The 18,795-nt window shown below is 43.6% G+C and overlaps 2 protein-coding genes across 2 annotated transcripts; both read right to left on the bottom strand.

Moving 5' to 3' along the window:
• Positions 1 to 585: 585 nt before the first annotated feature.
• Positions 586 to 5,154, bottom strand: LOC135377048 (uncharacterized). The gene has a single exon (XM_064609396.1). It carries the CDS (start codon positions 5,152 to 5,154, stop codon positions 586 to 588), a length of 4,569 nt encoding a protein of 1,522 aa, XP_064465466.1.
• Positions 5,155 to 11,463: 6,309 nt separating this feature from the next.
• On the bottom strand, positions 11,464 to 11,997 carry LOC135377049 (uncharacterized). Its single transcript, XM_064609397.1, has one exon. It carries the CDS (start codon positions 11,995 to 11,997, stop codon positions 11,464 to 11,466), a length of 534 nt encoding a protein of 177 aa, XP_064465467.1.
• Between the last annotated feature and the right edge of the window lie 6,798 nt (positions 11,998 to 18,795).

Raw genomic sequence — 18,795 nt, 5'->3', positions numbered from 1 at the left:
TATGCATGTTTATACTTTCGACATAGGGCATTATTTTCAAATTGTAGGTGATTCTTTTTATTTTGTACGCGGTGACTAAACACGCGTGTATATGGTATTTCGCGAAACAGTGGCTGCCTGAGGCACTTTGCATGTTTATGCTTTCGACATATGGCATGATTTTCAAATTATAGGTGATTCTTTTTATTTTGTACGTGCGGACTAAACACGCGTGTATGCGGTATTTCGCGCAACAGTGGCTGCCTGAGGTACTGTGCATGTTTATGCTTTCGACATCTGGCATTATTTTCAAATTATAGGTCATTCTTTTTATTTTGTGCGTGCAACTAAACACGCGTGTATATGGTATTTCGCGAAACAGTGGCTGCCTGTGTCCTGGCTTTGTCGCAGAGATGTCTTTCCCAGAGCCCCAAGCCTCCACGTCATATCACGTTCCTTTTCCGAACATACCTCATACCTTTATTCACGATGACAATGTGTCTTACATTAAAACGTTTTCCCAAAAGAAGAAGAAAAACCCCGTTCTTGTGCTGCCCTCTGAGAGTTCTGCAACATACTCCCCCCCGAAAAAGCACAATGAGACCCTTACACCATTTCGAGAGGATACAGAAGCTGCACCGGTCGTCGCAGTACTGTTTTGTCTGGCAGCTTCACTGCGCAGGCCCGCACCACCTTGTCCCGCCCCCAAAACACAGTAGCAACTCTTCCTATCTTCCACATGTGTCGAGGAACCTTTTCTTCGCTGATCAACACCACATCGCCCTCCTTCACTGGCAAAGACTTATGTACACTCCAACTATGAGCTGAACGAAGTTGTAGCAAGTACTCTTTCAGCCACCTCTTCCAGAAGCTGTCAATAGCTCTTTCTTGCTTTATCCAGTTAGATTTAACTTGTGCACTCGTTGATCGCGGCGTTGGTATAGGAGCCATTGGCAAACACGTGAGTCTCTTTCCCGTCAGGAAATGTGCGGGAGTTAGAGGGGAAAGGTCTTCTGGGCAGTCACCAAGATAGGTAAGTGGCCTTGAATTTACAACTGCTTCAACTTGCTGTATGATTGTAGTCAGTTCTTCAAACCCATATCTGTTACGGCCCAGTGTCTTCCGGAGGGTCCCTTTCACTGTTTTTACCAAACGTTCCCAGAACCCTCCCCACAATGGAGCATATGTCATGATAAACTTCCATGTTATCATTTTCTCTGTACAATAATCGTGAAAACGCTGTCTTTGCAAAGTGTCGCAGAAAATACTTATGTCTTTCGACGCCTTCTTGAAGGTTAGTGCATTGTCAGTGTATATCACTTTAGGTATGCCTCGCCGAGCAATGAACCTGGAGAAGGCTAGCAGGAAGCATTCTGTGGACATTTTAGATACGAGCTCTAAATGAATGGCTCGAGTTGTCGCACATGTGATGAGCAAAATGTAGGACTTTTCGTCGCGTACTGCTCCTTTGAAGAAAACAGGACCGGCAAAATCAATCCCGACGACTTCAAATGGCGTACCGGCTTCTACTCGATCCTGTGGTAATGGAGCCATTCTTGCTGTCGCTGCTTTGGCGCGGTACCTGGTACAACCCCTGCAGTGACAGATTACTTTTTTCACAATCTGTCGTCCTTTTGGAATCCAAAATCGCTCCCGAAGTTCAGTTAGGGTATCTTGCACTCCTCCGTGCAGAACCCTCAGGTGCACTGATTCCACAGTCAGTACCGTAAATCGATGGTCGGGTGGAAGCAGAATCGGGTGCTTTACTGTTCCTGAAATTTCCAAGAAATGAAGACGTCCGGAGATCCGCATGATTCCTTCGTTGTCAAGAAAAGGTGCAAGCTTCACTACAGCCGAGTTCTTCTCTAAGGCCTTTCCCAGACTCAGGGTTTGCTTCTCGAGTCCATACCTTTCCTCTTGAGCTCGTTTCATCCAATAGTTCTCTGCCCAACTAATGTCTTCTGTCGAGAGTGCCCCAAAGACCCGTGGGTTACCTGGTCGGCTATTGTCGACGAACCGTTTGATCCACGCTGTCACTCTGAGAGCTCTACGCAAACTGCTGAATCGGTCGAGGTCCAGTACAGCGGGAACTCCTATATTGACAGAACTTTGCAACGTAGTGGCGTCATTGTGCACATCCTCTTGATCAGTAAGGTCCTTTATTTCCGGAAGCACCGTTTGAGCAGGCCATTCGTCTTCGTCCCGTTCGAGCCACTTTGGTCCGTTCCACCATGTGTCACACTTCTCAAGCGTTTCAAGTGACTCCCCCCTTGTCAATAGGTCAGCTGGGTTTTCTTTCCCAGGACAAAATCGCCAAGCTGATACGTCGCTTTTTTCCTGGATCTCAATAACTCTATTTCTTACAAATTGTTTCCAACGTAACGGAGAACCTCGTACCCAACAAAGGGTGATTGACGAATCTGTCCAGTATACGCAGGTCACTTCCTTCAGTCGCGTCAAAGCTTCAGTTATTTTCTTTGATAGCCTCACTCCCAACAGGGCGCCCATAAGCTCTAGTCGTGGTAAAGTTAGGGCCTTCAAAGGCGCCACCCGAGCCTTTGCAAACACAAACCCGACCTTCGCTGTTCTTCCATTTGCAATGGCTCTTAAATACAAACAGGCTCCGTATGCATAAGGACTAGCGTCGCTGAAGATGTGAAGCTCATACTTGAAGTTGTAATTTCCGTCTGGAACGAGACACCTATTTAGTGCGATGTTGTCCAACTTTGGCAGCTCCGACCACCAGGTATGCCACAGCTCTTGTATATTTCCGGTCAAAGGCGTGTCCCAATCAAGCTTCTCCTCCCACAAACGTTGAAAGAGCATTTTGATTCGAATGCTGAACGGAGAGAGCATGCCCAGAGGGTCAAACAGCTTCGCTGCTGCGCTCAGAATTCCGCGTTTACTGCTAATGAGCGCTACGCCATCCTCTAGCATGCGTTTGCCTGATACCTTGAGAGTATCACCGTACGTGTCCCACAGTATACCGAGAACTTTCCGATCCTCCCTGCAACTCAGGGTCCTCTCTTGTCTACTGTTGGTGTCTTGCTCACCAAACTGTTTTCGTACCTCTTCTGCGTTTGAAATCCATTTTTGTAAATTCATGCCAGCTTCCTGAAGGATAGATGAAGCGTCGTTGTATATCGTTATTGCTCCATCCACCGTTGATGAACCCGTCAATAGGTCGTCCACGTAGAAACTATTGACAATGTGCCGTGCCGTCCGTTGGAAATGCCCTTTGACGTTGTCTAGGTGATGTCTCAGTGTGGCCGCCAAAAGAAAGGGGCTCGCTGTCGTTCCGAAGGGTACACGTTTCATTCTCCATACTTCCACCGGATTCTGAGAAATATCTTCCGTAGGACCATCTTGACACCGCAGAAATCTCAAAGCGTCCCTGTCCCTTTCTTGGACCTCAACCTGAAGAAAGGCTTTCTCAATGTCTGCTGCCAGACCGATACGGTACATTCGGAAACGTATCAAGACCGGCAGAAGATCCGTATTCAGACTGGGTCCTTTTTCCAGGCAATCGTTCAGTGAAGCTACGGTAGGTGCATGCGAGGATCCGTCGAAGACAACACGAAGCTTTGTGGTTTCTGATTCCTGTTTGACCACAGCTTGATGCGGCATGTAATAGACTTGCTGAGGTTGTTTGCCGTTCTCTGACTCGACGAGTACCTTCTCTGCATGTCCGTCACTTGCGTACTTCCTCATCGCAGCGTCGTACTCTGCCATCAAACCATTTTTCTTTAGCTTCTTTAGGAGTCCGTTGAGCCGACTCTCGGCTACTTCCAAATTATCGTTAAGGACGAAATCGTTCTTCCAAGGTAGAGTGACGGCATATCTTCCGCCAACCTTCTGTACGGTTTCCTTAAATTGACAAAGAACTTTGTCGTCGCCTTCATCATTACTATTTCCGTCCGTAATACCCAGATGCTCAATTTCCCAGAATATCTGTAATGACGCCTCGTGAGTGGCATCAGTGCGAAGCACACAAACTAGAGTGCTGTCTTTGTTCTCGAGTGAAGATCTAACTGATACCGGTCCTTGAAAAGTCCAACCCAGAGCAGTGTTGATGGCAACAAGATTATTCTGGGCATTGCTTTGCCGCACCTGCCTCGTCATGATCTTCCACATTTGATCAGAGCCTAAAAGCACGCCAATTCCATCTTCTGTCCGTACCCCTGAGAAGCGACACTCATCGGCTAGTTTCTCTTCACTTAGAAGAAAAGTACGCACGTCCTCGTTATCCAATGGGCATGTCACAAGACCTTCACAAATGAATGGTACCTCGATGGCTTCAAAGACATGTACTTCCCCTCCGTATTGACTGCGTAAGCACAGTTTGACCAAACGCCGACGCTGCTTCTCCCTTCTGGAAGTCCTGTTCCCGAAAGTATTTATCGTGACGTCTATTTCTCCGGCAGAAGGAAGATTCAGTTCTCTGGCAATATCTTGGCGCACGAAGGTTCGTTGACTACCGCCGTCAATGACTCCCCTGAGATATAGACTGCGACCTTCAGCTACGGCCCATGCCCTGAACGTTTGAAGTAAGACGACAGTACCTGTCTTCACATCTTCGCCAGTCCCACTCGTGTGCATGCTAGTACTGACGACTTCTTTCACTTTTGTCTGTTCACTTGGTTTCCACAAAGGATCGCACATCGTCCTTACGTGCCTTCCTCCGCATGCAGAGGAGGTTATTTTCTTCCTACACATTCTTGCATGATGTCCATGTTTTGTACAACGGAAGCATCGCTTTTGAGCTGCAAGAGTAGTTTTCTTCTCTACCAGCGGGATGTCTGCGTCGCACAGCTCCGTTATGTGTCGCGAGGTGTTGCAAAATATGCAATCGTTGGTCATTTCCCGAGCAGTGGTGTGGAGAACTGACGCTGCCGGTCGTGTCTTGAGTCCACCATTGTTTGAATTCTGTCGATCATCTTGCCTCTGATGTCCTCTCATCTCGTTGTCGTCATAGGCACATCCATTGAACTTGAGGTGCTCAAAGCTTTCGATTTCAATTAGGAGAAACTTTAGAATTCGATCTAACTCCGTAGTTCCAACAATCTCTCTTCCAGCGGTACTCACTCCGGCATTGGTCTCGTCTCCATTGCCTTCCAAACTTGCTGTGCCAAGCTGCTGACCTCTCTTCTCAGTACGATAATATTCCATGGCCATTTCAGTAGCAACGCTAAAAGGATAGTATCTGTCAGCATTGTTGCAAAGGAGCTGCTTTCCACACCCAATGCTTTGAGACCTCGCACGTTTGCTTGGACTTGATCATATAGCTTCCTAAGCCCTCGAAAATCTTTGTTAGTTTTAATTGGAGGCAATGTCCTCAGTTTGGTCAGGTACTGCCTTTCAATGCGACGCTTGTCTCCAAATCTTTCCATCAAGATTTCAATGGCATCGTTGTAGCACACATCCGAAGCTTGTAGACCTGATATGGCGGCTGCAGCTGCTCCATCCAACAGTGACCTTAAAGGGACTCTGACCAGAAGTTCGACAAATATTTCGTTTGCATCTATTACGAAGGTATAATATGCCTCCAAGCCACACGCGAAATATTTTGGCTGTGCGCGGAGGCAAAGTTTGCCAAACAGGGAGCTGAAAACCGGCTTCGCTTTTCCCCCTCAACTCGCGCAATCGGGGCCGAAATCTAGCCTCTTTGCAGTGGACATCCGCCAATTTCCGTGTGCGTGACGAAGTCACGAGGGCCACGTTTCATTGGGCGCCCGGACCGGAAGTTCTGTTGTTAGTGAGTCTGTGAGAGCGCCGGCATCCGTCCGGAATGCCCGATCGGGCAATATGGACGTCGAAGGCAGAAATGCGGAGACTTCGAGCCCGGAACTTCTTTCTGACCTTTCTGCGATCGAGACATCGAGAAGAAAATTCTGCGTGCTGAACAGCTCGGTAGGCTTTCGAAACGTCGCCGATGCCGCGAATGCGAGACGAAGTTAGAGCTCTACGAACATCAGTTACAGATGAAGCAAACAGCATGAGTCGCCTGTCTTCAGGTAAGCGATGAGCTTTTTAACGCACACTGTGATCGAACATGTAAACGTTCGCAGAAATTTCGTGTTCTGATATCTAATGCGCACTTGCTGTTCATGGTGCCGGTGTGGCTGGTGTGTCATAATGCCGAAGGAGATCGAATGCTTGTGCTGCAAGGAGCTCGAAAACACTGCCGAATGACTGCAGTATGAGTGCATTACAACCCACAAAGATTTCCAACTTCTATTCTTCAATATGACTGTCCTGAAGGTCGCATATTGAACTCCGTGGGCACGCGAACCTATGAGCGACTGTATTCACAAGTAAGTCACATGTGTCCTTGTCGAACGATGTTAAAATTTGGGCGCCCAAAACTGGTTTGGTCCTGCAATAGAGTCGTTAAAAACTCCAGTACAGGGCGCAGCACATAAAAAGGCTATACAGTACACGACTCTGAACTGGAGAAAACCAATATAGGCAATTTTGTAATTGTCAGTGTGCTGTGTCCTGAGTCACGTTTTTATGTATTGCGCTGTGCATAAGGTTTTAGCGTAGGTTTTTAGCGATATTGAGTGTTCTTGATTGTCGATTCAGTGAAAAGTAAAACAACTTTGGGTTCTAAAAGAACACAGCATGTGTAGTAATGTACAAGGTGTGGGCAGGTAAACTGCAGTTACTCTCAGGTACATGTAGAAATGACAATGCACACACACTGTACTGTAACCGGTTACCTATTTGCCTAAACTATATTTTATGTACATCTGTGTAGACGATGCAGATACACTGCGTATTGCCAGTTTGCAAGGTGAGTATGGCACAAGCTTGGAAAAAACAAGATCATGGTCATCCCAGCCTGTGCAGTGAAGAGGGTCTGGCAAGCCTTTCCCACAGAAAATGCCACAGGCTTCAAGTACCCAAGATCCTAACTGGGGGTACCTCTTCGCACAGCTCGTCTATCACATTTAAAATAATTCAGCATCTGTATTTAGGATGATCTATAGCTCTCAGGATGATGCATGGTTCATGAGTTCAACATGTTGTGTTGAAACACAACACTAGTCCTTTTTAATGAGTCTTGCGGAATGATAGATGAGCACTCCTTTCGTGACATTGTGTACCATTGCTACAGTGAACAATTTCTTGACCAAGACTGATGAACGAACAAAAAATAGAGTCTTGTCTTCCAAATATGTATGTTCCTTGTAACTTCCGTATTTGTTAAGTGCCCATGTTGATGTCCCCCCTCATGTAATACCTGCAATGGCCTTTGAGATATATTCATAAATAAATAAATATCAAAACCGGAAAAAGATGTAACACGTATCCTCTCTTTGTGTGAATGATACATAGACATTCTCAGAAGATTTGTACATAGTCACACTTTGCCTCGTTTTGCATAAAGCCTAGTTCCACCTCTTATATCATCTCCGCATCTTCAATCTCCAAAGTAGTACAAGGCTAAAGTAATCAGTTACTACATAAAAAGAAGGAGGGGAGGAGAACAAATGCTGGCACATCTAAAATTCGAAGAAACCCTGGTACTTTCACGGAGCTACTCATGGCTCAGTGCTGGATCAGATCCCGATGGAAAACAGCTTTTCTGAGCCTCAGTGATAGATTCCCTTGATTGCACTGACTGTGAGGCACATCTCATTGGCTTGGTGGCAAGTGGGCTTGCGTCTGATAGTAAGATTTGGAAGAAAGGGGGCAAGGAACATCTCTCTACGGTCTTAAGAAGGATATCAACGTTACCTGTCAAGGTACAGCATTTCATGTTGCTTTCAGTAAGTACAACACTCCTCATAGCAGTTACCATTCGTGTTGGGAAAGCATGCTGAAGTTAGCTCAGGCAGTGCATCCAGAACTGCGAATCGGGTTCATAGAGAGCACCTGGTGAGAGGGACAGCAACAGTGTCCAGTAAAGACTCTCCAGGAATTTTGTGCAGGTTTGGGGGTCACACCTTTTAATAGTGTTGATGGAAAGCAGGGTGTGTGAAACACTGACTTCTGGTAGATGAATTCTTGTTATTTATAACCAGGTACCTATGTTCTAGTAATCTAGAAAAAGCCTTGGCTCTCTTGGAGGAAATTGCTAATGAATCTGAGTGTCTTTTGTGGAAACAAGTCGTAACTGCCTTTCTATCCACCCTTCTTAGTTGCCCTAGCAAAAGCAAATATGTAATGCTGTGCACCATATCTGATGCTAGCACACTAATTGCTTTGAGTGTTCTCAGGCTTCTGAAATGGAGCTACCTCGTACATACGCTGTGCCATGTCGGCAAGAACATAAATCAGACTGCCTTTACTTTTTAAATTGGCCCTTCAGTGCTTCATGTGACTGCAAGAATGGCACCCCCAAAACAATAGGCAACAAGAATGATTTCTGCAATGTATTGAGCTTTGTAAAACAACAACTTTATTTGAAAATATATTCCAGAAGCCGGGTGACAACCTCATAATGTAGCGTCCTTTACTGCAAACACCGCTCAACACAACGAATAAAAACAGAGCGTAAACGTTTTGTCGCCTATCCGGGTGGCATCATCAGTACAACAGAGGCCAAAGATGAGCACATCAGCCTATCTAAGAGGGAATCTTACACATCCGATAGGGGGCCACGGTATGTATTACAGGCTGAAGCATCACGCCTGATAAAGCAGGATTCTAAGAACTTTCTAGGGTCCCATCGCTAGTCATGAGCAAAGGTTACTGCACCATCAAAATATATGTCCCTTAGGACAGCAGTGGTAGACTGATTCCGTCCTGTTTAGTTAAGCTAAGCATTAGTAGCCCTGGCTCTTTTAGTCTTGTCCCACGTCTTTTGTCTATCTCGCCAATGTAAGTTGTATTAGATTCTATGCACTCAACTTGATATGCACAGTCAAAATGCCTGATGGGCACAGTGCCCTCCAAATAGCGTATGAAATACATTGGACGAAAGGAATGCGGACCACCGATTTGACTCCTTTGATGTTGTTTTTTATTGTTCTCTGTTGGAGGGATGATGCCACCTGGATAGGCAATGAAACGTTTACTCTCTTTATTCTTAATTGTTGTGTTAAGCCAGTGTTCTGAGTAAAGCATTTTACATTATGAACTTTGTTTGAATGATGATTAGTGGCGAGCTTCATACCCTGGGCCACTACTCTAACAATTGCTTGTGGTAGTGTGGCGAAATGTAATAACGAGCCTTGTAGACAATTTACTTGGCAATATATTTATTTCTCTCTCATAGGTTGAAGAACCCAGTGTGGTGTTACATAATGGAGGGGCACGTAATTATACAAGACCGATCACCAAAAGGCCTTGCTTTTGACTAGATTAAAATGTGAAGCGATTGTAATATAACAAATGCTGCATGGTGGCGATATGATAGGTTCTCCTCACGAGTTGTCGCCACAGTTACGGTTAGTTGAGAAACTGCATATCCAGGTAGCAGGATCAAATTTTAATTAGGCTACTTTGGCCAACACGCGAGCGTAGAGCACAGTGTCAAAAGCCCTTACAAAATAAAAAGAATACTACATCTACATGGACCCAGAAATCAAGACAGTTTGAAATGCTGTGAACGAATTCCACTACGTTAGTTTTGCCTGAATACCCTTTTCTAAAGCCATGCTGGAATTTAAAAAAAGAAATTGACAGAGTCAACTTGGTTGACAACGTGGTAGTACATGATGTGCTCCATTAGTTTACAGGGAACCGTAAAAAGTGGAGCTGGTTAATAGATAGAAGGAGCATAGTTGTCACCTCTTCTGGAGACAGGAATAAGCTTGAGACCTATGTCCTCGACTCGCACACATACTAAGAACCTGTGACACAGATTAACGTATCTTCATTCCAGCTCTTTCACTTTCAGATGTTCATCTCTGTTGAGTGGTCTGTCATTCTTGTAATACAGATTGGAATTGAAATGCAGGTGCATAAGGGACGCTCTGAAAGAAAAAGTGTTTGGTTTTAGTCCTCTTAATGTTTCTGAAAACGAAAACAAACTTCACGGTGACTACTCTTCTGAAATTAGCAATTCCAGGATGACAGCAAAAAAAATATCTTGCCATATCATTATATCCACCTGGCACTTCAATTGAATAATGGCAGTTGAAGATGACGATGATTCAATTTAATGACGCATAAGCAACTCGGGCTATAGTGTGCCAAAACCATGGTAAAACTGTGACTTGTTAAATATCAGATGATTATACTAAAATAATATACTTTGTTGGTTGGTAAATTGAGATATAGACATGATATGATAAAAATAAGCAATTGAAGAAAAGGCAATTGTTGGCTTTGTGTGACTGATGTCGAGTTTGCCACACTACGTGTTGAATAATAATGTACGCTGATACGCTGTAGCATGTAAAGTACAATCATACACACGCTCAATATGTGGTGGATATGTGAAACCAATATACACATACTTACATTTCAAACTTTCTTGAAAAAGGCAGTCCAAGTCTGTCGGATTTGCCAGACTCTATACAAAGCCAGTAAGCACAGTGTGGAATGACTGATTCATCTTTCGAAGGCAGAGGTGCAGCTACCACGACGCTTCGTCATCTCAATGCTTCGGAGCGGCATAGCCTAGTAAGAAGCCATCAGAAGGATCTCATAACGATAACTTGGTCGAAAAAGTGGAGGGTTCTGTGGGATATGTAAGAAAGCATACGCGTTACACAACAGCTACGAGAATGATCGACTGCACCTGCATGGTTTTCAGTACGTAGACTTGGAACTGAAAAATAAATGTGCTAACCTTGTTGATACTACTTTTCCGTCAGGACCACACGAGAGCACATTTGGTTTTTTTAGTTGAAGGTATCATCAGGTCCCCATGCTCCTTTGAGATGCAGCAGACAGAAGTTCGCTGAGGCGAGTGACTGCCGTTGCGGTTCGTCGCTTCGCAGCAGATCAAGAACAGTACACCGCAACGACAGGTGAAACGTTCAGAATATGGTGACCAACTCCAACACCAACCCAATGACCCGAACAAAGAGGATGAACCGGGAGTCACACAAGTTCGCAGTTAGAGAGCTCGGCATACGGCATCCATTACAGCTGACCGGATACGGAAGCATATATCGAACGCCGTGTACAGATTGAAAAGAAAATCGTAGAAACTGTTGCAGGTGATAAATGCAGGGTATATTTTTCTTCTTGAGGCTCTGTAACAAAAACATATTAACGTAGAAATGCCATTTCACGAAGGAAATTGACAGATATTGCGTGACCACGTGACGCGTTTGAGCCAATTGTGGGTGTTGCGAGTGGCCCCCGTGTTGACGTCATCTTGATGGTGGGCCGGGGTGGATATTCTATATAAACGTATGTTTTCTCGGTTTGACGCTAGGCGTGCTGCACTCGGATGAAGTCGAATGTTTAAAATTCGAGTTTAGAGAAACCGTGGGGTTTTAATGCGTGAATTTTCGCATGGAGAGTCGTTGTTGGGTGCTTTATCGACTACAAGTACGAAAGAGCTCCCACAGTTTCTGGTCAGAGTCCCTTTAAGTAGAAGAACTTCTCTGGTTGTGAAAGGTTACTATTGTTATGTACGGTTCCTTTGAATTGTTCCCAAAAGGGAAGCCACTCCGATAGGTCACCTCGGAAACGCATCAGTTGAAGTTTTGGCAGACGGGTCCCAGCGTGATTGCCATGAAGCGACGGCGTGTGAGCGGCAGACTGAGTCCCAAGTAGTGCCACATTCGTTGGAGCGGCCACCTGAGTGGCAGGCGTCGACACTGAGGTGAGCTCTTGCAAGGCGACACGTAGGTTAGACATTTCCTTTATAGAATTTTCTTCGTATTCCAGAGCCATTTCATATTCCACCTCTAATTCATCGTCCTTGAGATGACCTTCAAACTCGGCATTGATCTCTTTCAGCTCTTCAAGGTTCACGCGTAGACGTTCCAACAAGCTTTCGACGGTCTTCCGATCATTAGGAGTGCTGCTCAGTGCAGTCTTGGCTTCTCCCACAAGCCTCGTAGCTTGTCTCCTTCGCGACGTCCTCTTCACCTTGAGACGTTCCATAGTCGATCGTAGGGCTCTGTTTATCCAACAACCAGTAGATCACTACAGACAAAGACTCCGTTCGTGAAGCGTTCCCGGGTTTCGGCACCAATTTTTTATGTCCTGGCTTTGTCGCAGAGATGTCTTTCCCAGAGCCCCAAGCCTCCACGTCATATCACGTTCCTTTTCCGAACATACCTCATACCTTTATTCACGATGACAATGTGTCTTACATTAAAACGTTTTCCCAAAAGAAGAAGAAAAACCCCGTTCTTGTGCTGCCCTCTGAGAGTTCTGCAACAGGCTGCCTGAGGTACTCTGCATGTTTATGCTTTCGACATATGGCATTCTTTTCAAATTATAGGTCATTCTTTTTATCTTGTGCGTGCAGCTAAACACGCGTGTATAAGGTATTTCGCGAAAGAGTGGCTGCCTGAGGAACTTTGCATGTTTATGCTTTCGACATATGGCATTATTTTCAAATTATAGGTGATTCTTTTTATTTTGTACGTGCGGACTAAACACGCGTGTATGCGGTATTTCGCCCAACAGTGGCTGCCTGAGGTACTGTGCATGTTTATGCTTTCGACATATGGCATTATATTCAAATTATATGTCATTCTTTTTATTTTGTGTGTGCAACTAAACACCCGTGTGTATGGTATTTCGCGAAACAGTGGCTGCCTGAGGCACTTTGCATGTTTATGCTTTCGACATATGGCATGATTTTCAAATTATAGGTGATTCTTTTTATTTTGTACGTGTGGACTAAACGCGCGTGTATGCGGTATTTCGCGCAACAGTGGCTGCCTGAGGTACTGTGCATGGGTATGCTTTGGGCAAATGGCATTATTTTCAAATTATAGGTGATTCTTTTTATTTTGTACGTGGTGACTAAACACGCGTGTATGCGGTATTTCGCGCAACAGTGGCTGCCTGAGGTACTCTGCATGTTTATGCTTTCGACATATGGCATTATTTTCAAATTATAGGTCATTCTTTTTATTTTGTGCGTGCAACTAAACACGCGTGTATAAGGTATTTCGCGAAAGTGTGGCTGCCTGAGGAACTTTGCATGTTTATGCTTTCGACATATGGCATGATTTTCAAATTATAGGTGATTCTTTTTATTTTGTTCGTGTGGACTAAACACGCGTGTATGCGGTATTTCGCGCAACAGTGGCTGCCTGAGGTACTGTGCATGGGTATGCTTTGGGCAAATGGCATTATTTTCAAATTATAGGTGATTCTTTTTATTTTGTACGTGGTGACTAAACACGCGTGTATGCGGTATTTCGCGCAACAGTGGCTGCCTGAGGTACTCTGCATGTTTATGCTTTCGACATATGGCATTCTTTTCAAATTATAGGTCATTCTTTTTATTTTGTGCGTGCAACTAAACACGCGTGTATAAGGTATTTCGCGAAAGAGTGGCTGCCTGAGGAACTTTGCATGTTTATGCTTTCGACATATGGCATTATTTTCAAATTATAGGTGATTCTTTTTATTTTGTACGTGCGGACTAAACACGCGTGTATGCGGTATTTCGCCCAACAGTGGCTGCCTGAGGTACTGTGCATGTTTATACTTTCGACATAGGGCATTATTTTCAAATTGTAGGTGATTCTTTTTATTTTGTGCGTGCGGACTAAACACGCGTGTATGCGGTATTTCGCCCAACAGTGGCTGCCTGAGGTACTGTGCATGTTTATGCTTTCGACATATGGCATTATATTCAAATTATAGGTCATTCTTTTTATTTTGTGTGTGCAACTAAACACGCGTGTATATGGTATTTCGCGAAACAGTGGCTGCCTGAGGCACTTTGCATGTCTATGCTTTCGAGATATGTGATTATTTTCAAATTATAGGTGATTCTTTTTATTTTGTACGTGTGGACTAAACACGCGTGTATGCGGTATTTCGCGCAACAGTGGCTGCCTGAGGTACTGTGCATGGTTATGCTTTGGGCAAATGGCATTATTTTCAAATTATAGGTGATTCTTTTTATTTTGTACGTGGCGGACTAAACACGCGTGTATATGGTATTTCGCGAAACAGTGGCTGCCTGAGGCACTTTGCATGCTTATGCTTTCGACATACGGCATGATTTTCAAATTATAGGTGATTCTTGTTATTTTGTACGTGTGGACTAATCACGCGTGTATGCGGTATTTCGCGCAACAGTGGCTGCCTGAGGAACTTTGCATGTTTATGCTTTCGACATATGGCATTATTTTCAAATTATAGGTCATTCTTTTTATTTTGTGCGTGCAACTAAACACGCGTGTATAAGGTATTTCGCGAAAGAGTGGCTGCCTGAGGAACTTTGCATGTTTATGCTTTCGACATATGGCATTATTTTCAATTATAGGTGATTCTTTTTATTTTGTACGTGCGGAGTAAACACGCGTGTATGCGGTATTTCGCGCAACAGTGGCTGCCTGAGGTACTGTGCATGTTTATGCTTTCGACATATGGCATTATTTTCAAATTATAGGTCATTCTTTTTATTTTGTGCGTGTAACTAAACACGCGTGTATATGGTATTTCGCGAAACAGTGGCTGCCTGTGGCACTATGCATGTTTATACTTTCGACATAGGGCATTATATTCAAATTATAGGTCATTCTTTTTATTTTGTGCGTGCAACTAAACACGCGTGTATATGGTATTTCGCGAAACAGTGGCTGCCTGAGGCACTTTGCATGCTTATGCTTTCGACATACGGCATGATTTTCAAATTATAGGTGATTCTTGTTATTTTGTACGTGTGGACTAATCACGCGTGTATGCGGTATTTCGCGCAACAGTGGCTGCCTGAGGTACTGTGCATGTTTATGCTTTCGACATATGGCATTATTTTCAAATTATAGGTCATTCTTTTTATTTTGTGCGTGTAACTAAACACGCGTGTATATGGTATTTCGCGAAACAGTGGCTGCCTGAGGCACTATGCATGTTTATACGTTCGACATAGGGCATTATTTTCAAATTGTAGGTGATTATTTTTGTTTTGTACGTGTGGACTAAACACGCGTGTATGCGGTATTTCGCGCAACAGTGGCTGCCTGAGGAACTTTGCATGTTTATGCTTTGGACATATGGCATTATTTTCAAATTATAGGTGATTCTTTTTATTTTGTGCGTGCAACTAAACACGCGTGTATATGGTATTTCGCGATACAGTGGCTGCCTGAGGCACTTTGCATGTTTATGCTTTCGACATATGGGATTATTTTCAAATTATAGGTGATTCTTTTTATTTTGTACGTGTGGACTAAACACGCGTGTATGCGGTATTTCGCGCAACAGTGGCTGCCTGAGGTACTGTGCATGGTTATGCTTTCGACATATGGCATTATTTTCAAATTATAGGTGATTCTTTTTATTTTGTACGTGCGGACTAAACACGCGTGTATGCGGTATTTCGCCCAACAGTGGCTGCCTGAGGTACTGTGCATGTTTATGCTTTCGACATATGGCATTATATTCAAATTATAGGTCATTCTTTTTATTTTGTGTGTGCAACTACACACGCGTGTATATGGTATTTCGCGAAACAGTGGCTGCCTGAGGCACTATGCATGTTTATGCTTTCGACGTAGGGCATTATTTTCAAATGTAGGTGATTCTTTTTGTTTTGTACGTGTGGACTAAACACGCGTGTATGAGGTAGTTCGCCCAACAGTGGCTGCCTGAGGTACTGTGCATGTTTATGCTTTCGACATATGGCATTATTTTCAAATTATGGGTCATTCTTTTTATTTTGTGCGTGCAACTAAACACGCGTGTATAAGGTATTTCGCGAAACAGTGGCTGCCTGAGGCACTATGCATGTTTATACTTTCGACATAGGGCATTATTTTCAATTGTAGGTGATTATTTTTTGTTTTGTACGTGTGGACTAAACACGCGTGTATGCGGTATTTCGCGCAACAGTGGCTGCCTGAGGAACTTTGCATGTTTATGCTTTGGACATATGGCATTATTTTCAAATTATAGGTGATTCTTTTTATTTTGTGCGTGCAACTAAACACGCGTGTATATGGTATTTCGCGATACAGTGGCTGCCTGAGGCACTTTGCATGTTTATGCTTTCGACATATGGGATTATTTTCAAATTATAGGTGATTCTTTTTATTTTGTACGTGTGGACTAAACACGCGTGTATGCGGTATTTCGCGCAACAGTGGCTGCCTGAGGTACTGTGCATGGTTATGCTTTGGGCAAATGGCATTATTTTCAAATTATAGGTGATTCTTTTTATTTTGTACGTGGTGACTACACACGCGTGTATGCGGTATTTCGCGCAACAGTGGCTGCCTGAGGTACTCTGCATGTTTATGGTTTCGACATATGGCATTATTTTCAAATTATGGGTCATTCTTTTTATTTTGTGCGTGCAACTAAACACGCGTGTATAAGGTATTTCGCGAAAGTGTGGCTGCCTGAGGAACTTTGCATGTTTATGCTTTCGACATATGGCATTATTTTCAAATTATAGGTGATTCTTTTTATTTTGTACGTGTGGACTAAACACGCGTGTATGCGGTATTTCGCGCAACAGTGGCTGCCTGAGGAACTTCGCATGTTTATGCTTTCGTCATATGGCATTATTTTCAAATTATAGGTCATTCTCTTTATTTTGTGTGTGCAACTAAACACGCGTGTATATGGTATTTCGCGAAACAGTGGCTGCCTGAGGCACTTTGCATGTTTATGCTTTCGACATATGGGATTATTTTCAAATTATAGGTGATTCTTTTTATTTTGTACGTGTGGACTAAACACGCGTGTATGCGGTATTTCGCGCAACAGTGGCTGCCTGAGGCACTGTGCATGTTTATGCTTTCGACATATGGCATTATTTTCAAATTATAGGTCATTCTTTTTATTTTGTGCGTGCAACTAAACACGCGTGTATATGGTATTTCGCGAAACAGTGGCTGCCTGAGGCACTATGCATGTTTATGCTTTCGACGTAGGGCATTATTTTCAAATTGTAGGTGATTCTTTTTGTTTTGTACGTGTGGACTAAACACGCGTGTATGCGGTATTTCGCGCAACAGTGGCTGCCTGAGGTACTGTGCATGGTTATGCTTTCGACATATGGCATTATTTTCAAATTATAGGTGATTCTTTTTATTTTGTACGTGCGGACTAAACACGCGTGCATGAGGTAGTTCGCTCAACAGTGGCTGCCTGAGGTACTGTGCATGTTTATGCTTTCGACATATGGCATTATATTCAAATTATAGGTCATTTTTTTATTTTGTGTGTGCAACTAAACACGCTTGTATATGGTATTTCGCGAAACAGTGGCTGCCTGAGGCACTTTGCATGTTTATGCTTTCGACATATGGCATGATTTTCAAATTATAGGTGACTCTTTTTATTTTGTACGTGTGGACTAAACACGCGTGTATGCGGTATTTCGCGCAACAGTGGCTGCCTGAGGTACTGTGCATGGTTATGCTTTGGGGCAAATGGCATTATTTTCAAATTATAGGCGATTCTTTTTATTTTGTACGTGGTGACTAAACACGCGTGTATGCGGTATTTCGCGCAACAGTGGCTGCCTGAGGTACTCTGCATGTTTATGGTTTAGACATATGGCATTATTTTCAAATTATGGGTCATTCTTTTATTTTGTGCGTGCAACTAAACACGCGTGTATAAGGTATTTCGCGAAACAGTGGCTGCCTGAGGCACTATGCATGTTTATACTTTCGACATAGGGCATTATTTTCAAATTGTAGGTGATTATTTTTGTTTTGTACGTGTGGACTAAACACGCGTGTATGCGGTATTTCGCGCAACAGTGGCTGCCTGAGGTACTGTGCATGTTTATGCTTTCGACATATGGCATTATATTCAAATTATATGTCATTCTTTTTATTTTGTGTGTGCAACTAAACACCCGTGTGTATGGTATTTCGCGAAACAGTGGCTGCCTGAGGCACTTTGCATGGTTTATGCTTTCGACATATGGCATGATTTTCAAATTATAGGTGATTCTTTTTATTTTGTACGTGTGGACTAAACGCGCGTGTATGCGGTATTTCGCGCAACAGTTGGCTGCCTGAGGTACTGTGCATGGGTATGCTTTGGGCAAATGGCATTATTTTCAAATTATAGGTGATTCTTTTTATTTTGTACGTGGTGACTAAACACGCGTGTATGCGGTATTTCGCGCAACAGTGGCTGCCTGAGGTACTCTGCATGTTTATGCTTTCGACATATGGCATTATTTTCAAATTATAGGTCATTCTTTTTATTTTGTGCGTGCAACTAAACACGCGTGTATAAGGTATTTCGCGAAAGTGTGGCTGCCTGAGGAACTTTGCATGTTTATGCTTTCGACATATGGCATGATTTTCAAATTATAGGTGATTCTTTTTATTTTGTACGTGTGGACTAAACACGCGTGTATGCGGTATTTCGCGCAACAGTGGCTGCCTGAGGTACTGTGCATGGGTATGCTTTGGGCAAATGGCATTATTTTCAAATTATAGGTGATTCTTTTTATTTTGTACGTGGTGACTAAACACGCGTGTATGCGGTATTTCGCGCAACAGTGGCTGCCTGAGGTACTCTGCATGTTTTATGCTTTCGACATATGGCATTCTTATCAAATTATAGGTCATTCTTTTTATTTTGTGCGTGCAACTAAACACGCGTGTATAAGGTATTTCGCGAAAGAGTGGCTGCCTGAGGAACTTTGCATGTTTATGCTTTCGACATATGGCATTATTTTCAAATTATAGGTGATTCTTTTTATTTTGTACGTGCGGACTAAACACGCGTGTATGCGGT

The sequence above is a fragment of the Ornithodoros turicata genome, unplaced genomic scaffold, assembly GCF_037126465.1.
Source record: "Ornithodoros turicata isolate Travis unplaced genomic scaffold, ASM3712646v1 ctg00001487.1, whole genome shotgun sequence".
NCBI classification, from domain to species: domain Eukaryota; kingdom Metazoa; phylum Arthropoda; class Arachnida; order Ixodida; family Argasidae; genus Ornithodoros; species Ornithodoros turicata.
This window is presented reverse-complemented; position numbering and strand designations above follow the sequence as displayed.

Coding starts and splice junctions, on each gene's coding strand:
- LOC135377048 (XM_064609396.1), bottom strand. CDS start 5,154: ATGGCCATGGAATATTATCGTACTGAGAAGAGAGGTCAGCAGCTTGGC.
- LOC135377049 (XM_064609397.1), bottom strand. CDS start 11,997: ATGGAACGTCTCAAGGTGAAGAGGACGTCGCGAAGGAGACAAGCTACG.